Here is an 18,404-nt window from a genome sequence, read left to right as displayed (position 1 = left end):
TTCCTTCAGTAGACTGTGGTTTCAGATGGTAAACCCTTCACCCATTCTTTACCTGCTTGCCAAACAGTTAAAGATTATTCTTACTGTAGTGAAGAATACCTCATTCACAGATGTTGAAAGCATCCGTCTATAGTGTGAATGTTCTGTGTGTCCCCCAAAGTTCTTTTTATGCTAGTCGTTTTAGTATTGACAGTGTTTTAAAGCTTTGAAAGAGCAATGTGCTTTTAGAAACTTAAGAGAATGACATCTGCGATGAATGTAAACTAAAATATTGTCTTGCCATATTTGATTTTACTATAGCATCTAAGATGGGATAGACACTTGATTTATCTGGTCTGTCATATAAACTTTTTTTTTTTTGAGTTTAACTTTTGTCTGTTTCTCAAGCACTGGCTGTCTGTTGCAGTGAAAGCCTTTTATAAAATAGAGAGATTGAAATCAGTCCTTTTGTATGCATAAGTGTAGGTAATTATACTTTAAAGAGAACTTGCTTTGTACATTTTAATTTTTATAAAGAAACGAGCAGTTATCTCCCTGACACCTTATTAAATGTATAATTAACCTTATGATCCCTAGCTCACTTGTGAATGCTTGGCAGTATAATTGGAGAGGCATAGTGTTTCTTTTTTCCCTCTTTCTTTGCAGTCCTAAACCTTATTCTGTGGTTGTTGAAGCATTAGTTTAATTTTTCCCTTTTCTTTTTAAACAAACTTTATACTTGCAGTGCCAAGGACAACATTCACAAAAGCTTGGCAGAGCTTGCACTTGTTTTCTTTTTTTGCTTTGAAAAAATTGGTTGACTATTAGGCCTTCCTGTTAGTAATGATACATTACTATATTATTGTGAACTTTCTTAATTGGAAATATTCACCTTGATCCCCTTGTTTATCAAAACCATCACTTACTGAATAATGTTTCGATTTTTAGAGGTGTGGTGCAATCGCTGAACAAATGCCGATTCTCTTGGTGTTCTGTATTAGGAATTCTCAGAGACCAGGAAAGGTAAGGTGCTGTACTTGCTGCCAAGGCAATAATGCTATGAGCTAGTCTTGTTCAAAGGTATTGAGTATCATAGAAGAGCTTTTTGATTCAGGACCTTTTCTAAAAATGCTACAGAGATTGAACACTTGCTGGCCTGAACTTGTTTACTTTTTTAAGATACTGATGCAAAGTCAGTTCTGGCTCCTTGGTTGTATTGGAAATGCAAAACAGGTTCATGCAGTGCATTGAGCGCCAAGAAAGGACCCTTAGGAATGTAAGATACAAATCCCATTGCTTGGGTCGCTGGGTGAGTTTCAGAGTGCAGAGCCTGAGGGAGCTGCCTGCTCCAGAGCGCCTCCTGTCAGGTCACTCAGGGAGAAACCGCGAGGTGGAGGAGCTCTTTAGCTTATTTATACTAAAAGTGTGTGTGTGTATGAAACAACCAAATCTTATTGATGTTTATTTAAAAAAAAAATAAAAGCATATTTCAAAACTGTCCTTTTAGATTCGATTTTACCTGTGAGTGGGCCCCAGAAACCATGTTTTTAGGTTATTCGGGCACATTATGAAGTTCTAAACTGAGCGCCAATTGTAATGTTTGTTTTATATGAAACATTTAGGTTATTTCCAACTCTGGAAACTAATTTTCCTTAATTTTCACATAAACATACTTTTTAAAAGAAAAATACTTACCTAATTGCACTTTTCTCTCTGACTCATGTATTTAGTTACATCAGGCATCATTTAGGAAGTATTCAGTTGCCCTTTTTTTCCTTTCTATGAGATTATATAAAATGATGTATATTTACCTATAACCTACCACTCATTACCTGTAAATGTTAAATCATCCCTAGATTACTGACAATACCTAACACAGTGTAAATTCTATTTGGTGGCACCCAGAAAATTCAACATTTGCATTTTTGGACTTTCTAGAATTTTTTTTTTTTCTGAATATTTTTCGTCCAGGGTTGGTTAAATCCACAGACTTGGAACCCACAGGTTCCAGAGGGGCTGACTATACTAAGAGATACAAAAGGGAATAGTCCATTAAATTGAGTAGGCAGTTCTACTGTATTATTGTTAAATTTCTATGATACAATGTCCATATATCTGTCATATTTCACTGTTCTTTTGAGTTGTGGTGATGTTACCTATATTTAATTTCCTAGGCACCAGTTATGAAGTCTTTGTTAGAATTGATTCCTGAATTAATTGACAAGGAAGAAGCATACACTTGCCTCATGAAAAGCTATGGTAATAAGTCTCACGTAACTGCATTATTTAAGTGATTTAAATATTTGTAGTATAGTCAACAAGTCTTCAGCTCAAAAGCAGTAATCCTAAATATCAGATAATTGCTTATGGTATAAATAATTTAGCCTTGGGGTATGTTGTAAAACTACTTTTAAGGGAGTTCCCTGGTGGCTCAGTGGTAAAGGATTTGCCAGCCAATGCAGATGGCATGGGTTTGATCCCAGATCTGGAAGATCCCCACACGCCATGGGGATTAAACTTAATGTGCCACCACTATTGAGCCTGTGCTCTAGAGCCCAGGAGCTGCAACTACTGAAGCCCGTGTACTGTAGGGCCCGTGCTCTGCAACATGGGAAGCCGCTGCAACGAGAAGCTTGGTGCACCACCGGAGAGTAGCCTCTGCTCGCCACAACTAGAAAAAAGCCCATGCATCAGCAAAGACCCAGCACAGCCAAAAAAGAAAAAAAAGAAACCCCGTGTTTAAAAAAAAGTCTGAAATTATTCTTATATGTTAATGTAAACCACCTCTGAGCATCTTCTGAGGGGCCCTGCTTTGTTGAGTTACGATCCAGCTTCCTGGAAAGACATAGAAGTCCACTTGGGTGTACATTCTGGGAACCAGTCCTGCCCCTCCAAGGGCCTGGCGCCTGAAATAGAGTATAAAATGGCTATATGTTTAAGACTTCACTTGCCTGTTTGCTCCTTCAGTGGCCTACCGACCTCCTCTTGGAAATAGCAAACACCTTCATTAAAAAGTGGGCCCCAAGGTTTTACCTGAAGTCACAGCTTTGAAATTGTAGTCTTTTAAGCAGTTTTCTTCCCTGGTTGCCAGGCGACCACACGTGAAAGGGAACCAGTCTAAAGTTTCCTCAGTAATTAAAATGAATGTCAGCATTTGTAAGTTATGATCAGCTGTCCATCTGACACCCACTGATTTGTTCACTTGAGCCAAAGGGTAAATAGTTGCTTTGTGGATTTGATTGTTGGCAGGACACCAGACTTAGCAATCAGAATTCTCCATTATTATACCATTATGAGCGGAATATGATATATTTTGAAATAGTGCTACAGTCATAAACTTTCTTAAGGTTACATTTGCAGAATTGGCAGGTATTAGTAGTATGTTAGATGTAGTGTAAAACAGCATGACTATCCTACTAAATTGCGTGACAGTTGGGAGGGAGAAGAGCAGGGAGATCAGGAAATAAGGAAAGAGAAGATAGGAGTGTTTTGGGAGCAGCTCCCTAGAAGATGGTAGAGCTTGGGTTGAGCCCTTGGCAGTGGAAGGAGAAGCCTTTGCTCTCTTAGGGACGGGAGCAAAGGATTCACACAGAGGAAACTGGCTTCACCCAAACTGAAGATTTTTCAGCTTCAGTGAGAGGTGTACAGTCATCCTCAGTCCCTTTAGGGAGATCCTTGATTGATCCCTGAACATCCCACATCATCCTGGATGCTCACCTTGGTGCTGGTAGAGTTGGGGTTAATTATTCAGCATCAATGTAGGGTAGATGTTAACAATCTAATGCAAGATCAAAGAGTCAGATCACTAACAATTCTTAGCAGAGCCTGTATTATTTCAACAGTGAACTTAAAAATATTTGCATGTCAGCCGCAAGTAGAGAGCCAGCTAAACTTAGCTCCTAGGCTGCTGCATCATCCAATTATATGAAATATTAGTGTAGCTTGTTACACAGATGTATGTAGTTTTTTAATGTATATTAATAATGTATATAAATTTGGGGGGATCACTAGCTAACTATATGCCTCACTTGCATATTTTAGAATAGGAGAATATATTGAAAGTCTTCTGGTGGTGCTTGGCAGCTGATCTTGATGTAGATACAGACTTCCACATTACTTACTTTACATGCCCCTCATCACAAAAGTCACTGAATTAGCCTGATTTCAAAGTGTGGTTTTATAGAGAAGATTGAATGGCATGTGCTTACTCTGTGATTGAAGACTTCTGTTTGGTCAGTTGAACTAGCATGGGCCTTTTAAATAGCTGTGTTGCCATTCTCCTTCTCTTTCATAGTGGGTAATGCTGAATGAGAGGTGTGGGGAAGAAGACTGGGTTGTAGATCCTGGGTATGGTTTTTTTGTTGAAGGTAGTTAAGTATTGGTTTCGTTTAGGATAAAGGGATCCAAGTATCGATGAATGGCTAAGTGTTTGGGAAAAACAAGAAGAGAGGTTGACTCTATCTATGATTAATATCTTTTTTTCTAGTCTTCGACAATGATGTTGCATCTGCTAAAGCACTATATGAACGTTTGACTGCAAAGAATGTAAAATTGAATGATCTGTTTCTAAAGCGTTACGCAGTTTTGCTGAAGAATGCTGGAGAGTCTGTCCCTTTCACTGAACCTCCTGTGAGTGTTTCTTAATTAAGAGGGGGGAAAATACCTCTACAGATTTGTGTATGCTTCATCATAATGTGTGAAAAATAAGGTGAATACTTAATTACATGAGGATTAGATCTCTGTGAAGGACCCTCCAGGGAGGGCTTCAGGAACTAAAGTTATGCTATGGGTCTGGCTGCTGCAGAACAGCCCTCTGATACCTAGGTTTAAAATACAAGGTCACTCTCAGACCTTCAGCTGTAGGTATGAATTGATCAAATGTCCTTGGGGCAGTTCTCTCTTTATTTCAACTTGAAATAGGATTTAATGGCCTGTATTTCAATAACTAAGCATATTATGTCACTGTTAATTACTTGTTCATTTCCATTTTCAAATAAGTTGGTTTTTATTTCTTTATCTAAGGTTTTTAATTGAAGTATAATTGACATAGCATTATATTAATTTCAAGTGTACAAAATAAATTTGATATTTGTAGATACTGCAGAATGATCATCACAGTAAGTCCAGTTAACATTGGCCACCATACATAGTCAAATATTTTTTCGTGTGAAAACTTTCAAGATCTGCTCTCTTAGCTGCTGTCGAATGTGCAGTACAGTATTAACTATATATATATATATATATATATATATATATATGTATATTATCTCCCCATGGTTTACCCACTTTCATCCTCCCCAACCCACACCCCTGCCTGCCTCAGGCAACCTTTGCTGCTGCTGCTGCCGCTAAGTCGCGTCAGTTGTGTCCGACTCTGTGCGACCCCATACATGGCAGCCCATCAGGCTCCCCCATCCCTGGGATTCTCCAGGCAAAAACACTGGAGTGGGTTGCCATTTCCTGCTCCAGTGCATGAAAGGGAAAAGTGAAAGTGAAGTCGCTCAGTCATGTCTGACTCTTCGCGACCCCATGGACTGCAGCCTACCAGGCTCCTCCATCCATGGGACTTTCCAGGCAACAGTACTGGAGTGGGGTGCCATTGCCTTCTCTGCAGGCAACCTTTAGGCAACCACTAATCTAGTCTCTATCCATGATCTTTGTGTTTTTCAGATTCTAGATATAAGTGAGATCACACAGTGTTTATCTTTTTCTGTCTGGCTTATTTCACTTAGCATAGTACTCTCGAGGTCCATCCTTGCTTGTTGTTGCAAATGGCAAGATTGTGTTCTTTTTATGGCAGAATAATATTCCTGTGTCTGTGTGTGACATTTTCTTTATTCATCGCTCCATCGATGGGTGTTTAGCTTGTTTCCTTGTCTTGGCTCCTGTTAACTCTGCAGTGAATATGCGGGGAGTATATATCTTTTTAAATTAATGTTTTCATTTTTTTGGATAAATACCCAGAAGTGGAATTGCTAGATCATATGTTAGTTTTATTTTGGATTTCGTGAGGAGCCGCCATAGTTTTACTTAGTGGCTACACCATGTATGTTCCCACCAACAGTGCACACGGGCTCCTTTTTCTCCATATCTTCACCAACACTTGTTATTTCTAGTCATATTTTTACAGTAGCCATTCTAACAGGTATGAAGGGAGACCCATCTCAGGGTGTTTTTTGTTTGCATTTCCCTGATTGATGATGGTCAGCAGCTTTTCACATACCTCTTGGCCATCCGTAGTTCATTTCTGGAAACATGTCTGTTCAGTTCCATTGTTGCTGTTGAGTTATATAAATTTTTTGTATGACAGTTAACCCTCATCAGATAAATACCTTTGCAAATATTTTCTCCCATTCAGTAGGTTGCCTGGGAAATTTTGTTTTACTTGGCTTTGTTTAATGAGAGAAATCATATGTGTGGAATTCCTTTTTACTGTTTCACTGAACTGGAAGTGGCTAAAACATGTTTATTTCAAACCTCTTAACCTTCCCAAGGGAGACTGCAGAGTTTCCCAAGCGTTAACACCTGCACACACAGAGGAGGGGCTCCTGATGCTTGACTCTGACTTGGGGGCTATTGGATAGGTGATTTCATGAAACAGAGCAGAGTGCTGAAGCCTTGAGGGGATGGCAGCTATCATGGGCCGAGCAGTCTGTCCTGCCAGTTGGCAGTACTTTATGATTTCCAAGTTTTGTGCCATCATCTCTTGCTGGTAACTCTTATCTGTAACTTCCCTCCCTTTTTTCTTGTCTACAGGAGAGCTTTGAATTTTATGCAAAGCAGCTAAAGGAGTCAAAGGAGACCCATTTGTGAAGCAAGCCAGCACTATTTTATTTTGTGTGTATTTGTGATTCTGTGTCTAAATATTATTTTTTAAATGTGTTTTAGAGGACAAAATAAACAAATAAAAAGTGACTTTGTTTATGTACTTTTATTTATTCATAATGTTGATAATGTTCACCATCTTACTGACCATAATTGTGTATATCAAGTCACTGGACATTTCTGGGTTTTGCCTACACTGTAAATCTGTGCCATTTTCTCTGAAGCTCTTGGTGTATGAGGGCCATAGTTTTTTGGGGTTCTTCTCCCCATTAACTTTTCAGATCCTCTGCTGTTTTGTTCCTTTAGTTGACCTGGTTGTCAATATTGTTTATCTGAAAAATTTTGGAGCCAGACAAAATGATGTTCAGTGGGCCCTCTGATGCTTAATATACTATGAAATTCTTTACTTACACACCCCACATACTTCCCAGTTTGTAAAATGTTGGCGCCAGAAGGCATCTGACATGTTATCAAATCCATCGCTTGTCATTTCCAGTGAGATGCTAAGACTCAAAGAGACTTGCTGGTTCAGGGTGCTCCCTCCCAGCCTTGCCTTCTACCACGGTGGCTCCCACAGACCTCTGTTCACTGAAGTCTCCAATCTGCATCTGAGTCATGAGTTTGATCATGAAGTAGAGCAGTACATTTCCGTTGTCATGGTTTCAGGTCTTCATCAGCATGAGCTCTACCCTACGCTGGACTTGTTACTTCATACGCACACCCAATGAATATGTAAATAAGTATATGAAGGAGTGAAATCTTGGTTTGCATTCAGTTTTACCAAAGTTGTCCTCAAATAGGCCTTCATGCCTGTTAATATCTACACTGTAAGTCATTACTATAAAAGATTTTAAGGGGGGTAGTCAAGATAGTCTCATCTTACTATGTAATGTTGGCCTACTTGGGGATTATAGTATTATTTAAAAGTTGAAAATGCTTTAATTGAGACTTATCCCCATTTGGTGTATTCCTTGTTCATTTGAAATCAGTGATTAGCTACTGTTTTGGTTTCCATGAGGTTTCTTGGTTCCCACCATGTACCAGAAGGGGGACCTTGCCTTGGTGGGAAATAAGCCAGTCCCCCGGTGTTTATGCTGCTAACTTGTGTGTCGTTGGGACCAACCGTCCTGCATCTAGGGCCTGCAGGTGTCATGAGAAGGGAGGGTTGACGGAGGGAAGCCAAGGAATAATGTTACGGTGGCACCAGCCATACTTTTCTTCATCTCTGCTCTGCAGAATTAGACCTAAGGAGTGGGGCTCGCTCAGTGTTGAGTCCCAGCCTCCAGAACTTGGTCCTAAGCTTCCCTTGGTGCACTTTTCAGGTGCAGGACCTATGCGTGTTGTTTTGATGATACCTGATTTGCCATGAGCCTCACTCCATTTGGGATTCCACTGAAACAGGCTCTGTATTTTGTAGTTAGGCCAATCATAGGTTAGTTGAGCTAAATTTTATTAATAGTCATTGACATAGATCTCTAAGATGAGGAACAACCTTGGGGCAAAATCTGAACTTCCCAGTCATTTTTACAGAAACTCAGAGTACAATCTCACTTACATGAAGTGACTCCAAGCCAGCCTTGTATATGGACTGTGGTAGAATGTGGGTCTAGTGCAGAGGAGCTAGACATAAACCACTTGATGAGCTTTTCCTGCCTAATAACATTTCTAGCAAGCTGAACCGTTAAATACATTTCATATGTTCAAGAACTGTCTAGTCATGTATCTGTAGCACTGTATTGGCTTCCCCTTTTAAATGTAAATATTTAACATATAACCATGTATATTCTAGATGAGCTTATGAATACTTTCTAAATATCTATTAGGAAAGTTGAAATAAATGGGAATATAAATACAATTATAGCAACACTCAGTGGTATCTTTTAGACTCAAATTAGAAGCATACAGGCGATTCTAAAAAGTAAATGTCATAAACCTTGGAAAAGTATAGTGTTTTATAATACAATTGTATGTGTATTTAAACCTAATATTTTAATGTGAATTGCTTTGAATAAATTGTATTCCAGCAAACTGCGTGCTTGTTCATTTTTATTGTATCAAATTTTTATATAACCACTTTAAGCCATTTCAAGGACTTGAGTCTTAAAATTTAATTAAAAATTGTGTGGTGGCCTCTGTTGTGGCCAGAATTTCCTTGTCAAATGATGCACAGGTTGTGCGTATGACATCACTGCTTATCTGTTTTAAGGATGAGCAGATACTTGAGATCTCCGAGGTCCATGGTTGGTGAGAATTAGAGTTGGGTGTGTGGTAAATGACAAAACAAGGGGGACTTTGAGTGTCAGACGAAGCGTTTTAAAGCTGCACAGCGGAGTGGGCTCCACTCCTGTCTTCTGCCTTCCCTCTCCTGCGCCGTGTTTGTGAGTGCTCTCTGAGGAGGCTTCAGTGTCCCTGCCCGCCTCCCTGCTCCCCAGGGCCCCTGCAGCTGCTGGAAAGCAGCGCAGATGCCAGCACACAGGTTGGGAACTCCCTGAGAGTCAGTGCCTTGTCTCCTGTCTGTATCCCCAGCCTAGCACATTCCCCAGTTGTCAGTGGTCAGTTTTGTGGGTTCTACCATGTGTCACACGCCCCTCCTGCCTGATACCCACAGTGAGCTGCTTACAGAAGTTAATTTGCCCGGAATCAGCGATATATAGCCAGGACCCTGGACAGACGTGTACTTATTACTATGAGAATACAAAAAAAAATGCAATGCAGCTTAGACTCAATTAAAAATCAAATCAGAATCTCAATATATTTTTAAAACCTTTCACATCCATACAAGTGTTCCCAGACTGGACAGCTTGCACTTAAAGGTATTTTCTTCCATCTAATGTTCCATTTAATCAGCAGATTTTCATGTTGCAATAAATTATTAAGCTTTATATTGCAAATTACTCTTCCTGGAACATTTTATTCAGTCTGCAATGTGTGTGCTTTGCACACTTTTTCTCACGTCTTCAAGCAAACAGTTTTCATTTAATATTTGTCTTTTTGACAAACCAACCTTGTAGAGTTTCTGTAAGTGAAAGCAACATGCCTGAAGTATGGTCAAACTGACAGCAGCAGGGGGTTACAAATCATGATCATTTATCTGTTGGCTATTATGCAATCATACATGTGAGTGTTTCCATCAGAGAAACACCCTGTTTTCAGGCCTGCAGACTTTTACATAGCCCACATTATGCAGCTTTAGTATTAATAAGGAAAATGGCTGTATTAGCAAATTGAAAATAGGCACTTATCAGGGGTTTTTTGCATGAAGAAAAGCAACGTCATCAGGTCCAAGTAGAGCAAAAGCACTTAACCGGCTTCAGATCTACCCCCCTGCACATGCATTTGGACTTGTTGGATCTTCAAGAGATCAATAACAGATCTCACCAACCCTGCCACTGCCCTGCACTTGCTGAAATTCTCTTAATCATTTACTTGTTCTTGTGGTTTTTTACCCCCAAGAACTTAAGCTCTCCCAGTGCTCTGGGGCATCACCATTCTGGCAGTGGTAGGTGCCCAGTAAGCATCATTGAATGAAATCAACGGGTACCTCACTTGTCCCCGTTTCCAGGGCATGTTGCTTTTGAGGTTTATAGTTTCAGTGTGCTGGGGGGTGCGCATTCTTCACACACCTTTTCATAGGAGATAGAGGCACCACTTTTTAGCTCAGAACTAGGATCTTGGGGTTGACGCCCAAGGAATTCTCTCAAACCCTGTGTGCCTGCAGGTAAGCATTTCCAGGTTTGCTGCCAGGAGGAAGACAGCTCTCAAATGTGTGATGAAATCAGACAACCTCCAGCTGAGCACAAGCACAGTGCAGGAGTGGACTCAAAGAGCTTTGTTTTTAACATGGGACCACGGGGCTTTTTAGCAGTTTGGGGGGACACGACACAGCGATAACAGCACTATCACCTGGAAAGCTGAGAAGAAGTATCCAGTCTTTGAGTTGGTAAGTATTTAAAAATCTCAACCCAGTGCTTAAGACACGATTGTTTAAATTATTGGCTGCTAACACCACATGCACGGCTATTTCCAGGCTCCCACTGGAAAATGGGCTGTGCTCCATCTGCCTGCTTCCTGCCCTACCCAGGCGGACTGTGGGATAAAGACAGGCTCCATACCCTGGCCACTTTAGAAGAACCAGTCATTTTATCAACACAGATGACAGATGATTTGAGATTTGAATTACCTAGTTTAGACTATTTGCAAATCAGGATGCTTTCAGGCATGAGAACTGGATGTAAATAAGCAGAGATCAGCCAGCAAGATGCTTCCTTACTCCTGCATACCAGCATCCCAAGCCCTTGCTCTCCTTCGGAGCCTGCTTGGTGCTCCAGCTCCCTGACTGGGCCTAAAGGAGAGGGGCCCAGGGCAGTTGTGCTAAACTCTGCCCAGTGACTAATTTACATCTCAGTAGAACCCCCTAGCCCCAGGTTTGTAGTTCACACTTGGATTTGGTACAGATTTAAATATCACTGCTGCTAGCTGTTTAATCTGGGATCAAAACAAGAAGAAAGTGGGAGGAAAGAAATGCAAGATCTACTTCTATGAGCCTGACCGAGGAGATCAGCTTGACTGAGGGAATGATTGCCTCTTAAATAATCTTTACAGGAACGAAAGCAGTTTTTACAAATCTCATCAGGAAACATTTCAGTCAATATAAAGGTAATTATTTTCTGCTTAATTAAAATTTCCCTGTCAATAGCACAAGTTGAAATCAGAGGGCTTAAAAATGCAAATTTCAAACCCTTTACCTTTTGATCAAAGGTCTGCAAACTACAGCCTCAGGTCAAATCTGCACGCTGCCTGTTTTCGTAAATAGTTTCATTGGAACACAGCCACACCACCCAGACTTCAGAGACGTCTGTGGCGCCTTTGCACTGTGACAGCCAATTTAAGTAGTTGCAACAGACTGTATGGCCCACAAAGACGACTGTTTGCTACCTGACCCTTAAAGGGGAAAGACTGCAACCCCTGCTTTTTTTTTTTTTTAATTATAGCTGATTTACAATATTATGTTAGTTTCAGGTGTACAGCAAAGTGATTCAGTTACATGTATACATTTTAAGTTTATTTTCCATTGTAAGTTATTCGTCGTCATGAAGTCGCTCAGTCGTGTCCAACTCTGCAACTCCATGGACTGTCGCCTATCAGGGTCCTCAGGCGACAGTCCATGGAGTTTTTCAGGCAAGAGTACTGGAGTGGGTTGCCATTTCCTTCTCCGGGGGAACTTCCCGACCCAGGGATCGAACCTGGATTGTAAGTTATTACAAGATAACAAAGATAGTTCCCTGGGCTGTCTAGTAAATTCTTGTTGCATCTCTGTTTTATGTGTACTAGTTTGTATCTGCTAATCCCATCAGTTCAGTTCAGTTCAGTCACTCAGTCACATCCGACTCTTTGAGACCCCATGGACCACAACACACCAGGCCTCCCTGTCCATCACCAACTCTGGGAGTTTATTCAAACTCATGTCCATTGAGTCAGGGATGCCATCCAACCACCTCATCCTCTGTTATCCCCTTCTCCTCCCACCTTCAATCTTTCCCAGTGTCAGGGTCTTTTCAAATGAGTTCTTCACATCAGGTGGCCAAAGTATTGGAGTTTCAGCTTCAGCATCAGTGCTTCCAATGAATATTCAGGACTGATTTCCTTTAGGATGGACTGGTTGGATCTCCTAGCAGTCTAAGGGGCTCTTAAGAGTCTTCTCCAACACCACAGTTCAAAAGCAGCAATTCTTCGGCACTCAGCTTTCCTTATAGTCCCATACTTTAGATTCCACGTGTGTGATATCACATAATATTTATCTTTTTCTGTCTGCCTGACTTGACTTAGTATGATAATCTCTAAGTCTATCCATGTTGCTGCAGATGGTACTGGAGTGGGACTCTGTCCAAGGCCAGAGAGTGGACTCTTGTTTAACACTAGGAAGTAAACTGGGGAGACACATGGACTGACCAAGCAAAAGGCTTCATTGGAAAGCGGCACCTACGTGAAGAGCAGCAGGGTAAGGGGGCAGCTCTGCCGCGTGGCTCAGTGTCAGGTTTGACAGTGATGGGTGAGCCTTCCAAGTTGTCTTGGCCAATCATCCTTCCTGTGCCTATATTTGGTCCTGTGCCTTGGGGTCCTTTCTGGTAGTGTGTGCATCTGTCAGCCAGGATGGATTCCAGAGTGAGGGTTTCTGGGAGGTTGGCAGGACATATTATGGGCTGGCATCTCCTCCCTCCTTTTGGCCCCTCCTGAATTCTCCTCAGTTTTTCATGGTAGTACTAATGTTTTTTATCAGGACCTCCTGTTGTAAGACAACTCATGCAAGTGGTTATTATCATGCCTGGCCAAGCCAGGCGGTTTCACTCGACAGTTTCCTAGCACACGTGTATTTCACTCTTTTATATGGCTGAGTAAAATACTTTGGCCACCTCATGCGAAGAGCTGGCTCATTGGAAAAGACCCTGATGATTTGAGGGATTGGGGGCAGGAAGAGAAGGGGACGACAGAGGATGAGATGGCTGGATGGCATCACTGACTCGATGGACGTGAGTCTGAGTGAACTCTGGGAGTTGGTGATGGACAGGGAGGCCTGGCGTGCTGCGATTCATGGGGTCGCAAAGAGTGGGAGGCGACTGAGCGACTGAACTGAATATTCTGTTTAGTGTATGTATGTCAGTTAGTTCAGTCAGTTCAGTCACTCAGTCGTGTCCGACTCTTTGCGACCCCATGAATCGCAGCACACCAGGCCTCCCTGTCCATCACCATCTCCCGGAGTTCACTCAGACTCACGTCCATCGAGTCTGTGATGCCATCCAGCCATCTCATCCTGGGTCGTCCCCTTCTCCTCCTGCCCCCAATCTCTCCCAGCATCAGAGTCTTTTCCAATGAGTCAACTCTTCGCATGAGGTGGCCAAAGTACTGGAGCTTCAGCTTTAGCATCATTCCTTCCAAAGAAATCCTAGGGTTGATCTCCTTCAGAATGGACTGGTTGGATCTCCTTGCAGTCCAAGGGACCCTCAAGAGTCTTCTCCAACACCACAGTTCAAACGCATCAATTCTTCGGCGCTCAGCCTTCTTCACAGTCCAACTCTCACATCCATACCTGACCATAGGAAAAACCATAGCCTTGACTAGACGGACCTTAGTCGGCAAAGTAATGTCTCTGCTTTTGAATAACTATCTAGATTGGTCATAACTTTTCTTCCAAGAAGTAAGCGTCTTTTAATTTCATGGCTGCAATCACCATCTGCAGTGATTTTGGAGCCCAAAACAATAAAGTCTGACACTGTTTCCACTGTTTCCCCATCTATTTCCCATGAAGTGATGGGACCAGATGCCATGATGTTAGTTTTCTGAATGTTGAGCTTTAAGCCAACTTTTTCACTCTCCTCTTTCACTTTCATCAAGAGGCTTTTTAGCTCCTCTTCACTACCCCACATATTCTTACACCAATCGTCTGTTGATGAGCACGTCAGTTATTTTCATGTCTTCAGTGCTGTAAACAGTGCTGCTGTGAACACTGGAGTGGATCTCTCTTTTCAGATTAGAGTTTTATCTCTTCTAGATATATGCCCAGGAGTGGGACTGGTGCACCGTCCTGTAGCTCTATTTTTAGCTTTTTGAGAAGCCTCCACACTGCACCACACTTTTCCATAGTGGCTGCACCAATTTACATTCCCATGAACAAGTGTAGGAGGGCTCCCTCTTCTCCACACCCTCTCCAGCATTTATAATTTGTAGACTTTTTGATAATAGCCATTCTGACTGATTTGAGGTGCTACCTCATTGTATTTTTTATTTGCATTTTCCTAAAAACTAGTGACACTGAGCATATTTTCATGTGCCTGTTGACCATCTGCATATCTTCAGCCTATTTTTTTGCTTGGGTTTTTTTAAATTGCTGGTGAGTTGTATAAATTGTTTGTATATTTTGGATATTAACCCCCTGTCGATAGCATCATTTGCAAATATTTCCTCCTGTAAGTTGTTTTTTTCCTTCTGTTGATGGTTTCCTTTGTTGTCCAAAAGGTTTTAAGTTTGACTGGGTCCCATTTGTTTGTTTTTATTTCTTTTGCCTTGGGAGGCTGACCTAAGAAAATATTGCTGCTATTTATGTCCAGGAATGTTTTCTATGTTCTTGTCACGACCCCTGCTTTTAATAATACACGGAGACAGACCTGTACCCTTCTAGAGCAGGGAGGGCTCACTGTGCGTGCATGCCTCTAGAACAGTGGTTCTTCTCCCTGGTCGCCCATTCCCCGAAGAGCATGTTTTAAAACAGACCAGTGGAACGAATCTCTGAGGAGGTACGTCCACATTGGTATTTAGTAAAGCTCCAGGATGCAGAGAGAGAAAGAGAGAAAAAAAGAAAGTTCTGCTGGAGTTTCTGCATCTCCCCTGCCTTGGCACCTTGCCCCTTGTTCCGTGACCCCGCAGTCCTGCACTCCATAGCCCACTGAGTTATTAAAACCTTTTGCAGAATGAAATCACATGATGTACCTTAGTGACTGTCAACTCTCCCTACATGCTGCAATCATTGGGGAGTTAAAGAAAAACATCCAGGGGTCTTCCCCCTTCTCCAGTCAGGCCTAAAGCCACTGGGTGACCACAGCCTGGGTGTTGGGGGGTGTGGGCTGTGAATGGGGGTGGGAGAGATGTGTGATGGGCCAGAGTAGGGTGAGAAGGGCATCTCTGCTGACTTGGAGACAGCTTGATTTGGGATTTAGAGTCTTAGCAGGGTATCCACACAGGCAAAAGAGTGCAGTGTAGTTGGGAGACTGGTTATATACAGGAGATGAACGAAATGAGCGAAAATATTAAGGTTAGTGAAAGCCAGGTTTCTTACAATGGGAGGAGGGAGTTACAATTGTGAAAAGAGAAGAAGAATCCGCTCTGTGGTGGTAGACTGGAATTGGATGTATCGGTGTGGGAGGAGAATATTAATATATATAAAAATTTGGACAGAGGCTTCCCTGGTGGCTCAGACGGTACAGCGTCTGCCTGTAATGCGGGAGACCTGGGTTCGATCCCTGGGTAGGGAAAATCCCCTAGAGAAAGAAATGGCAAACCATTCCCAGTACTCTTGCCTGGAAAACTCCATGGATGGAGCCTGGTAGGCTACAGTCCCTGGGGTCGCAGAGTCGGACACGACTGAGCAACTTCCCTGGTTCACTGGTGTGTGCATGTGTGTACACACATATACATGTGCACATCTATACCCATGTATATGTTCCCACTGAGAGGGCCTGGAAACAGTGACGCCCCAATGGCAATGAGCATACTTACCACTCATATCTTGGCTTCTAAATGCCATTTTCCCCTGAAAGGAACCAAGATTCTTTAAAGAAATGTCTGCTTCCATGATTAGGGTGGGAGGTGGGGAAGTACAAGATGAGTCTGAAACAGTTGCAAAAGTGTTCAGAGAATGAGGGGGACTTATCACAAGGAGGCAGAAGCCAGCTTGAAGAGGCTGTCAGGGCCACATCAGGGACAGTTTGAACATCTAAATTAAGAGTGATAGTAAAAGATAGTAAAAGATTGTAAAATGATAGTAAAAGCCCACTGAATAAAATAGAAAACTACAAGTTTATACTGATACAACTTTTAAAATGAATTAATGGAAAGTTTGAGGAGCAGTTTCAAAATACCTACCTACAAATGCTTATTAATAATTACAAAAGGAGGGAAAACTGTTGACTATGTGAAGCCTGGCAAGTACTCCTTTGATCAGGTGATCAAAGTTAACATCAGTTCAGGACAAACTGAAATCGTGTGCCACAGAGAGGATGCAATGAGAAGGGCACAGTCCTCTGTGACTCCTGCCAAAGGGGCATGACCTGAATTCAATCATAAAAACGTATCAGACAAACCACATCTAGAGATATTCTACAAAACGCTCATGTGTCAAGGTCATGGGTGTTAAGGAAAGTTGAGGATTATTCTAAACTAAAAGAGACCAAAGTGAATTGACGCCTAGATCCAGTGCTTGATCCTGACCTGGCTCCTTTTGCTATGCAGGACATTGTCAGAACAGTAAATGAGTCTTGAGTGGGGTCTGCCCTTTGGATGGTGGCAATGTAACAATGACGCATGTGAAGTGTTACAGTGTAACATGAATATCCCAAGTTGGATGGATGTCTTATATAAGGGAAGTGTGCTAGGCACTGCTCTTCAAGCCTGGATGTACATACAGATCACCTGGGGATCTACTTACTTACTTTTTGGCCGGAGATATACATGTTTTTTAGTTTACTTGGGGCTGCACTGGGTCTTGGTTTCCGCACGTGGGCCTTCTCCAGCTGCAGCGCGCAGGCACTGCTTTTGTCGGGAGTGCGCAGGCTTTCTCATGCAGTGGCTTCTGTTGCAGAGCGGGCTCTAGCTGCACGGTCTGCCGTAGTTGCAGCATGTGGACCCAGTGGTTGTGGCGCATGGGCTTAGCTGCCCCTCGGCATGTGGGAGCTTCCTGAACCAGGAATCGAACCCGAGTCCCCTGCATTGGCAGGAGGATTCTTAGCCACTGGACTACCAGGGCAGCCCGGGGGATCTTTCCAAAACACAGATTCTGATTCAGTGGGTCTGGCTGGTGCCTGAGATACTGACAGTCCAACCAGCTCCCAGGCAGGACCCATGCTGCTGGCCCAGGGCTCACACTTCAAGTAGTGATGGTCGAGGAAACCCGAGGAGAACATTCACTGTTTGCCTCCTAACCATCTACCTTGCCCCTTCTTGTTGTTTCAGACTCTGGTTTTCCTTTGAGGATAACTTCCTCCATATTTTCTGTGTACCTGTTTTGGGTCAGCTGGTCCTCAAAGCTCAGACAGGAAACGCATGACAGGGCCATACCAGTCACTGCAAAATGTTCCAGGCTTGTCTGAGACTCAGCCAGAGAGGTGAGATGCACCGTGAGCAGCCTGACACAGTGTCCATAGACCTTTTCATCTTCCTGGGCTTCCAAGCCTTACAGTGGCCCAGGACTTGCCTTCTGCCCGCTAACTCCTGTAGGCCTTTCTGACCTCGCATGACTCCACCACATATTAGGCCTGTGACCTTACTTAGCAAACAGTTAGTCTGTGCCTCTGTTTCTTCATCTATAAAATGGGATACCATCTACCACAAAGGGTTGTTTTAACAGAGAACTGAATAACGTGATCCACATAAAAAAGTGTTCTGCCCTGAATCTGGCGCAGAGCAATTGCTCAATAAATATTTAATTGTTCAGTTTAGCTTTTGGAGCACATGACCTCACACAAAAAGAAGAGATGGCATCTCGCTGATATGTTTTAGGTCATTTTCTATATTGAGAATGGTTCAGAGTTTGGGGACCCTGGAAGATGACGCCAAATACTCCACTAGCTATTATGTTACTTTTTCCACATGGCCTAACGCCTCGATTCATACCTAATTTGTTCTCATCTTGTATTAGTTGCCTATACAAATATATACATCAAAAGGAAATAAATTAATGACATTGTAGGTGTCCCCCAGGTATGGTTTTCAGGTTCCCAGTAATCTCAACCTCCAGCTGGTGAGCAGAAATCCCTTTTGACTGTCTTTATTCTACTGCCATCCTGTGGCCAGCCTGTGCCACTGCAGCAGTGTGGACCGGATGTAGCGGAGCT

General features: G+C 42.4%; 1 protein-coding gene across 1 annotated transcript in view; it reads left to right on the top strand.

Moving 5' to 3' along the window:
* LRPPRC (leucine rich pentatricopeptide repeat containing) overlaps positions 1-6,894 on the top strand; it is a 99,032-nt gene extending 92,138 nt beyond the window's left edge. Inside the window, exons 35-38 of the mRNA XM_052647793.1 lie at positions 928-1,002; positions 2,154-2,238; positions 4,466-4,608; positions 6,736-6,894. Of these exons, the coding sequence (XP_052503753.1) occupies positions 928-1,002; positions 2,154-2,238; positions 4,466-4,608; positions 6,736-6,792 (360 nt within the window). The 3' untranslated portion in view covers positions 6,793-6,894. The remainder of the gene's footprint in view (positions 1-927; positions 1,003-2,153; positions 2,239-4,465; positions 4,609-6,735) is intronic.
* The last annotated feature ends 11,510 nt before the right edge of the window (positions 6,895-18,404 follow it).

This window comes from Budorcas taxicolor, chromosome 11 (genome assembly GCF_023091745.1).
Source record: "Budorcas taxicolor isolate Tak-1 chromosome 11, Takin1.1, whole genome shotgun sequence".
NCBI classification, from domain to species: domain Eukaryota; kingdom Metazoa; phylum Chordata; class Mammalia; order Artiodactyla; family Bovidae; genus Budorcas; species Budorcas taxicolor.
The sequence above is the reverse complement of the archived record's forward strand: the minus strand, read 5'-3'. Positions and strand labels throughout refer to the sequence as shown.